Source organism: Myotis lucifugus, unplaced genomic scaffold, assembly GCF_000147115.1.
Source record: "Myotis lucifugus unplaced genomic scaffold, Myoluc2.0 scaffold_3, whole genome shotgun sequence".
In the NCBI taxonomy this organism is placed as follows: domain Eukaryota; kingdom Metazoa; phylum Chordata; class Mammalia; order Chiroptera; family Vespertilionidae; genus Myotis; species Myotis lucifugus.
The window spans coordinates 10,365,037-10,374,395 of NW_005871051.1; the positions used below are offsets into that span (position 1 = coordinate 10,365,037).

The following is a 9,359-nucleotide window of genomic DNA, read 5'->3' on the forward strand; positions in this document are numbered from 1 at the left end:
AAAATGGGCCCTGTGACCTTGGGAACAGGGGCATAAAATTAGGACAGAAAGTATTTTGCTGTTAGGGGGCGCTGTACTTGCATATTAGCATCCTGTACGATGTGATACTTAAAGTAATTCTCATACTGAAGTGAAGGTTGCTTACATTTAAAAAGAGTGAGACCAGGTTTTTTCCAGGTGAGTGGAGAGAATACACTATATTACCAACTCTCCCTCAAACAGTTGAAACTCCACTTTTTTCCATTTCCCCAAAATTACCCCAATGAGTTTTATACTTTTTTTTTATATCTTGCCTTTGGAAGCCCATCCTGCTGCTTAAACACTGCCTGGGTCTGTGCAGTTAAGAAATATGTCTTTGAGAACAAGACTTCCAAGTCAGATCTTTATTGGTAACCTCCTTCTGACTTCTGAATTTTAACCGTCTCCCAGGGGGGCATAAAACATGTAGCATTCAGACAACTTCATGTGCTGCTTGAAAGAACACTTCAGTGGGATGTTTCCTGCTTTTCATGCCCTCGTTTGCCAGCAGATTGAGCTCATTCTAATGCAGCCGCGTTCTTTATGCACTCTTACTTGTTTGATTCATGGAATTGGGAAGGGGGAGGAGAAGAAAGACGTGTAATGACAGCAATTGGCGCCTATTTGCTTCAAATTCTGCGGAAGGTGGATTTAATGGAACTTCATTGTCAGTGGTGCAGAAGCTGCAGATGTAAAGGCATTCAAACCCCAGCAGTTATCCGCAGCGTGGAAAGTGAAATTAAGCTAAGTCAAAAAGGTGATTTATGTGTTTCGCAATCTTTCATGCAGGGTTTTGACTTCCTGAAACCGCTCAACTGCCTTTCCCTGGTGGTAACGAAAGTGGTTGGCTCATATGACTTTCTTCCCATGATCCTTTGTCACAGGTCCTAGTGCCACCAATCTCATAATAGGCTCCATCGCTGGTGCCATCCTGGTAGCAGCTATTGTCCTTGGGGGCACAGGATGGGGATTTAAGTAAGCAACGCCGCATGCCTTCTTCTCAGTGGCTCTGGCACTTCTCTTTTCTGCTTACATAACCAAGTTTTGAGTTCCTGCTACAAGTTTTAACAGTAAGACTGAGAAAAATATCTCATTCACAAACGGGTCAGAAAAGAAGAAACATGGAAACACCAATGTCATCTTCAGGCAAGTGGGGAAACACAAATGTGAAAGGAACTCACATGCACTGGGTTGAAGAGAAGAAGTGGGAGTTCTTTAACAGAAGACAGTCAGCTTTTAGGGGCAACAATCTGAGAGACGTTTCTTAATACACAGGTCTGTGAGGAAACTGTGCAGTTGGAAATGGTGGACATAAACTCCTTGTTTCTGTTTAAAACTGGTTTATAGTCCATTGACATTTTGAACATTTCACACCCCAAGTAACCATTTGTTCATCATTTTTCACATGTATTGTATGTAGCTTTATGATTTTAAAAGCTTCATTATTTTATAAAAACAGATTTTCAAAACTATTTTCATTAATTCTCTAACCAACTGAATTGGTTTCACGTTGGAATTTAAAGTCTATGGTTTTGTGATAATATTTTCTAATTAACTGCAAATGTTGGTGTGACTGGTAGGCCTGGTGTGTCTTCATAGTACCCTTTTAGTTTGGATTGTACATTGATCACGGAACTAAGTTCATTTAAATAGATGTGCCAGATAATCACAAATAATCCAAAATTTCAAACCTAATTTATTCAGTTTGGATATTTCTATACCTCAGATTCATTGGGTAATTGCTTTCTATAGCTTTTCGTGCTGTGGTGACTCATGATTTGTAAATAAGACCTCTTATGCGAAGTATTCCTTGTGATAAATTACATTTCAACCAGATCTATAGAAACAAATTTAAGTGGGAAATAAGACCAAATTCAAAGCCCACTTTGCCTTCATCTGGTTACACAATTGAGGAAGCTTTTGACCTGAATTGTCTGAATAATTGCCTTAATTAGGAAGTTTTATATCTGGTATCCTGAATTCTGTGTATTTAAACCAGTTAAAATGCTATTATTAGAAATTAATTATGAAAGAAAAACCAAAAGATGATTTAAATTAATTCAAGCCTACAAGTTTTTGAGTCTTCAACTTGGAAAGCTGTTACCAAATAGTACTTCTTTTCCACAGAGAGATTTATAAACTTGAACTTGTTTGATGGAACATTAGTTTTGGCATCAATGTGTTTTCAAAAACGCACTCCCAATGGGCAACTCATGTTTGAATTTCTCATCACAATATTACCAGACATTGCCCAGATACTGAGTCACTCATGTGGCACATGACAGAATAACATGTTTTTGTTTGGACTGGTCTAATTCAAGCAAATATTTCTTAGTGCCTTGTTACTTACTATAAACAAGTCACTGTACATGACAGTTGTTCCATGATCCATTAGTTTATAATGCCCCCATTTAAATATCCCTCAAGGAAAAGAAATTTGGCTCATGCTCAGGCTTATGCCTCTGGCATGAGGAAGCCTCAGTTTCCATGGCTTGGAAAACAGCCTCCTGTACATCTTTGCCATCCAGCCGCAAGCAATACCCAATTTCCCATCTCAACATTTGGAGATAAGAGCACAATTCTGTAGCAGGACCTCAAAACGGCGGCTTGGCCTAGCTCACAGCTTGAATTGCATGTTTCTTTGGGGAAAAAACAGAAAAGCCTTTTTATCACTGTGTATATAAGTGGATTAGGCCCTGTTTAGATTAATTAAATCTGAGAGAGATGTCTAATCAACCTAACAGAAAGGGTGGGTGGGGAGATGGGCATTGGGTGAGGTGAGAAACAGCTGTGGGATTGCTGCACGGGTGTGTACCGCTGTGTTAGGTCAATGTCCCTTCCCGTGCCCTACAACCTTAATAAAGAAAAACATTGTAGAACAGTGTGAAGTAAATTTTTTATGTTCTGAAAAAAAAAGTGAAGGAGTGAAGTCACTTTAGGAGTTTAGATGTGGAGAAGCTGCTGCTTTTCGTGCTGTTGGTGGCTACATGAGGATCTGAATTTGCTTTCGACTTTAATAGTAGCTACGTGGTTTATATTCGACATGAAAGATCTACTACTTTACAGTAAAAGACTGTGGGTGCTGAATGATCAAGTTTAGGTTTTCTCACCACCTGGGCAGTTTGGGAGATGATTAATGTAGACATGCTTTGGAAGTAGTATTATTTGCTAGTTGAACTGAAAGCCTTAGAGTTTTTCATTGAGTTCAATGAAAATACTAGAGAGGTTCCCTTTAGAAGCAGAAGTTGAAAAAATAGTTTGTAAGAAAGATTGCTCTAAATACCTTTATTGGACACCCCTCCTGAATCAGGTTTTTATTGCTAGAAGAGCCATTAACAAAGTAACCTGCAGAATTGGAGGGCACACAAACTTCCAAAAGTATGAACTGCTCAGGGGAAGTGCGGCTTTTCCCTAACGTCACGTGTCTTTGGGCAGAACACCGTGAGTAACGTAGATGTGGAAGGAGGGTCAGCCATACCTGACCCATTCAAGTACAAATGAGAAATACAGCAATGCTTTGACCCCTGACACACTGCCATTTTTTATAGTTTTTTCCACTTAAACCATATTTCCTCTGAAATAGGTGGTAAAAAGCAAGCGTGCATGTGAGTGTGATGCATGTGTGAATATAGGTACATTTGTGTTTGTAAGGTGATAATGAAGATTTGTCAAGATTATTGTGGTAAAAAAATAATATAAATTTATATTACTTCTTAGCAGAGTCATAGAGTCTGAAAGCTTTGCTTAATGAAAATAAGACTTCCTGAAAAGGAAAAAAATGCTTTATTTGGTAGGTTATTGTATTTGACATATCCTGATCTATTGGGCAATGTGGTAGATATATACCTTAGTAACTTTAGTTAATTTCATACTCTAAAAGTATGAGGTTTCTAAGGGATGGTTTAGTCTATGGATTTCCAGTCTTTTGGGTCTTAGAATTTTCCTCTGAGACATCCTGTGCAGAAATAAATCTAGGCTCTTGGCACACCGACTTGTCCAACATTTCCCCACATCTTCATTTATTTACCCTCACCCCATGCTCCTTATCCTCTCCTTCACCTACACACACAGCCTGATACAGTGGTGCAGAGGATTGCAAACTCTGTCCTGACTCATGGGGACTTGGGGCTTCTATCCAATGTTGTGTAATAATTTACTTGATTAGATCACTAGAGCTGTTGCTTTTATTAGATTTTGGGAAAAATCATGTAGATGAAGGGTCATTTTAGTAGCATCTTCTCTAAAACTTAGGAAAGGTGACAATTATATGAAAAGAACATTTCATATCTCTATTTAAAATGAACAGAATTGCTGTCATTACCTTGCACGTGGCTTTTTAACTGCCAATCCCTAAATCTGAATGCAGAAAACTTGATGTGAGGTATGGTTGTTTACATGCACATAAAATATATGAACGCCATAGTTGATGGTAGTAGGAAAGAGAAATTCTAGGTGATGGTAGGAAAATTACTTGAAGGTAGGTAACAGTGACATAGTTTGGTGACAATGCAAATCGCAAGATTTTAGGATGAGGGTTGGGCTCTTCCAACTATACCGTAATGTTTCAGTCTGTGGAACCCCCTCACCATGTCTCACTGTCCCACTACTTGCTCTCCCCACGGGGTTCAGTGACAGCAGTGGCCATACTGGCCTGGCAGAGCTGCTCTTGACATTAAAGTAGTTCATTTAATAAGTGTAATTATCATATGTGATTTTTCCTCTATGAGAAGTTTCTTGGGTTGCACATTCTTATGGAGCCTGACTTTGTAAGCAGTTCCATTTGACCTGTTTTACTTCACTGGCCACGGTGAAGCACAGACTGTTTAGGTACTCACATAAATGAAAACTTAAAGGACCCATCTGGATGAATACAAGGGAAGTTAACTGAATTGTTTGAATGTCAAGTTGGATGAAATTGGAAAGGAATTTAATATTGCTAATTATATTTTCTCAAAAGAATACATGTCTTTTTTAAAATTTGCTTTTGGGTTTTGCAGAGTTAGGAAATGGGATCAATGTTACCCACTCTTCCCATGAGGAGCATAACCAGACTTGCTGCTTTTCCGAATTCCATGACCGGATCCCAATGCAAAATTCCCCCAGTGCCTGCTGCTCCTGTGTTAGGCAGTTTCTCACTCAGGTTGCCAGGAAGACTGAGTTCAGCCCCCTGACTTCACCCCTGGGGAAGTGAACTCAGTCTAAGGTCGCCTAGAAAGGGTGAAGTGAGGGGTTTTTGGTGGGCGGGCAAGACTCATTGTGGAGAGATAAGAAGGTGATAGCAGTGGATCAATATACCCTTGAAAGATCTAAAGTCTTTACAATCTGAGATGGTTGTTGTTACCTGAAGAGTTGTTTTAATTTTGTATACATATATGTGTGTATACTATATATTGTGGACAAAAGTACAGGTTTTTCAGAACTAGTAAAAGTTAATAAAAATGAGATCAATGCAAGGTTTGTGCTTTATGGTAATCTATATATATAAAAGCCTAAGCGACCATCACAATGGAATGGACAACTCAACGGGCTCCATGGGGCGACCAGGCCGGCAGGGGGGTTAGTGAGGGACGACCAAACTACTGAACAGCATTCTGTGTGGGGCGACCAAGCCAGCAGGGGGATTAGTGAGGGACAAACAAAAGACTAAGCAGCAGGCTGCAAAGATGGCGGCACCCACAGCCAATAAGGAGGGAATATGCTAATTGACTGCCACACCCTCAAAGATGGCAATGCCCACAGCCACAAGATGGCCAGCAGGGAGGGCAGTTATGGGTGACCAGGCCTGCAGGGGAGGGCAGTTAGGGGCAACCAGGCAGGCAGGGGAGGGCAGTTGGAGGTGACTGGGCCGGCAGGGGAGCAGTTAGGTGTCAATCAGGCTGGCAGGGGAGTGGTTAGGGGGTGATCAGGCTGGCAGGCAGAATTGGTTAGGGGCAATCAGGCAGGCAGGCAGGCGAGTGGTTGGGAGCCAACAGTCCCAGATTGTGAGAGGGATGTCCGACTGCTGGTTTAGGATCGGGCCTAAACCAGCAGTCAGACATCCCCCAAGGGGTACCAGATTGGAGAGAGTGCAGGCTGGACTGAGGGACAACCTTCCCCCCCTCCATGCACGATTTTCATGTGCCAGGCCTCTAGTATTTTATAATGATCCAGAAATACCTTATGGGTTATGATGAGAAAGTTAATTGCCTCACAGTCCTAGTGAACAGAGAATATTCAGGTGAGACAGTCATGGAAGGAAAACAACACGCACATGCCTACGGTAGCTGTGCTCTCACATTGAAATTGAACAAAAAGACTTAGATATAGAAAGTTCAGGACAAGCAGTTGTCAATGTACAGTGGCCCATATGGTTACAGCTTACATGTGAGGTACCCTCACGGTGAGCCTGCCATGGGAGTGTCCCTTTCATCCTCATCGGGGAGGAAATACAGTCCCAGAACCCCCTGTTGGTATTCAGAAGCTATTTTCTGATAAGTACATGGTTCTACAGCATGGTTTAGCCTCCTGGTCAGCCCGGGAACCCAGTCATCCTGTTGAACATTGTTTCTATTTAAAAAAAATGCAATTTAAGCTTCAAAAACTGACTTTTAGAAGAAGCACAGAGGTTGCCTCTATGTCACGCTGAAGTGGGATTTTATATCTCCATTTAAAAGTGAATTGGATTGTAGTTATGACCTTGGACATGACTGTTCACCTGACATCCCCTGCATTTGAATAAAGGAATTTAGATGTGTGCAATATAGTCATTTACATGCATAGCGCTAGTTGGCTTGATCTTTACACTCATTTTAATTGAGAAGACATTAGTTTAACATTTCTCTTGAGTTCCAGTAACACATATCTAACTAGTAGTCCTTCAGGATCATTTTACAAGGTCAAGCAGTCCCTGTTTTCCCCCACCTGACTCACTGGAAGTGTGGTTCCTAATGTAGTTACCTTCAAGGACTATGATCATGGATAGTAGATGCACATCCTGTGCTCTGGAGCAAACTCAGAGACAGATGCATTATGGGAGATGTCCCTCTTGGTCTCATCTCTATTTCTGGGGCAGCATCAGCAATGCATGCTTTCAAGAATATTGATTCAAAGGAGGGTTGTAATGTGGTGGGTGATAGGGAAGAAAAGGAAGTAGCACTGTTGCAAATAGTGTTTGTTGCAATGGATTACCTGCTAGAACAATGAACCACGTCCTTAGGCCATTAAAGATGTTTTAATGAAACCTTTCAAAAAGAAAAGGAAAATTTTCTTTAAAGATTTTCATATGTGATAGTTCAAAAAAGAAGCATCAAAGTGGTCATCTTGGGGAGAATAAGAACTTTGCAGGATCAACTTTGGACTTTGGCGTTGTTTTTATTTTTAATTACCTAGAGGCGAGGAGGAATATACTGTAATCCCTTTGGTACTTAGGGCTGTACGGGCATCCAGCTGCCCCGAGTGAGTGGGCAGGGGAACGAGAGCTCCTGGGGACTCCTCGGTCTCCAGTTTTGCATGATGCCTCGGTGGCAGCAGCATTGCACCCGCCCAGTGCGCAGATTAAATGCATGAGCCTCCTTGCTTGATGCCCCACATGAAACCAGACCATGGGGAGGTTGCAGCCAACTCTTGTTGCCTTGTACAAGTGTCTTGCTGGTTCTTTCTTTTCTCTTTTGAAACATCAGAACCACTTTTTAGGAGACTGGACACTGTGAGCGAGGCATTTTAATGTTCCTTTCAACTAAGCTAATCTGCTGCATTTGCTTAACTAACCTGAGCCTGTGTCCATTCTCCTCAGAGTGTACTATCTCCCTGTGCACTCTGATCAACTTTCTAGACATGAAAAATGCTTGTTCCACAGTGTGGTAAGAACTCACACAGCCAAGGCAGCACAATCACTGAGTAGAATGAGGCGTTTTGCCATCTTGGCAAAGGCTGATGGACTGATACTGAACTCGCAGGTCTGGAAGGAATCAGCTACAAGACCTTCAGAGTTCTAATAGCCCCCGAAATGGAAGAGCCCTCCCTATAATTATTTTGATCCAGCTACAATTAGCTATGTCAGTTACTTCTGAAATAAGAGACAAATTGGGCTCCTGAGACTTCCAGTGATTTCAAAGGAACAACTTGAAGCTTCTTTTGATCTTCACAAATGAATGTATTCTAGTGGAGATGTTGTCAAGACATTCAAAAGTATAAGAGGTTCTGTGTTTCAATTTCGAGTTATTTTGGAAAATCTGCCTCAGTGTGAGTTGATTACTTTGCTCTGGAACTAGTGTTGTCATTATCATCACCCTCCTCTTACCATGATCTGACTAATATTGTGGATTTCCCCCCCTCCGCTTGCATCTTCTTTTGACGCACTCGGGAAGAAATGTCAAGAAGAGGAGGTTCGATCCTAGTCAGCAAGGCCCCATCTGAATCAGCTGCGGCGGATGAACGGTGCCTCGCACTGTTGGATTCTGGATGTGACACGCTTTCAGCAATGTTGCCGGAACTGTTAAGTCTGTAAACAAGAACACTGGGTGGTCATGACTGTAGAACTCAAGTTGGGGTGACCGGGATGAGGTCAAAGGAAACTGTCCTTTTTGGAAATCATTTCAAAGAACTCCTCCCACCACCTGTCAATAAAAGGGGGGCAAAAGACAATGTTCTAAAAAGAACTGTTTCAGAATCTCTTTTTTTTTTCTAAAGGAAGAAGGAACAACAACAAAAATTAAGTGCAATAAATGAACCATTAAAGATAGCAAATGATTTTTTTTCTTCCTCAGCCTGCTGGCACTTAATATCTTCTAAATGATCTGGCATGATTTCTTTTCTCTTTTCCTACCAATGACACACTCCAGTGGCATGAAGATCTAATTTTCGAAAGGGTAAAATCTGCATGGCATATCTACCACAAGCAGCTAGCAAGCCAATCCGCAGCCAAACCTGCAACTGAATTCCTAAGGTGGAGATGACAGGTGAACATGAGGAAGCTGCCTGGCCCCGCCCCCTAGTCTAGACCAGGCCACCAACTCCCTGCGCTCCTTGATTCATTCTTTCGTTCAGTTTCTCTTGGACCAGGCAGCCATGGGACATGGGAGCTGGGACTTGAGAGTGGATACTATTGTAAAGTTCTTTTATAAATGTAAATATGGAAATAAGAGATTTTGACACATCCTGTTCACTTGTCTGTATTGAAATATTTTTCTTGTGAAGGTTCTCTGTGAATTTGAGTTCATTGTTTGCTCCCCATCTTTTTGGTTCCTCTTCTCCATTTCTTTGTCTCTGTCCTTCTCTCTTGTAACATGTTGTACAGTGATTGTTGGGCTTGCTTAAAAAATAACAGATGTGGCCACAGATGCAAGGAGTTTGGGCACAAAACA

General features: G+C 41.5%; 1 protein-coding gene across 1 annotated transcript in view; it reads left to right on the forward strand.

The window, feature by feature from the left end:
• ADAM23 (ADAM metallopeptidase domain 23) overlaps positions 1 to 8,966 on the forward strand; it is a 144,337-nt gene extending 135,371 nt beyond the window's left edge. The window contains exons 24-25 of the mRNA XM_006082750.3: positions 903 to 993; positions 8,364 to 8,966. Of these exons, the coding sequence (XP_006082812.2) occupies positions 903 to 993; positions 8,364 to 8,412 (140 nt within the window). The 3' untranslated portion in view covers positions 8,413 to 8,966. The remainder of the gene's footprint in view (positions 1 to 902; positions 994 to 8,363) is intronic.
• Positions 8,967 to 9,359: the final 393 nt, after the last annotated feature.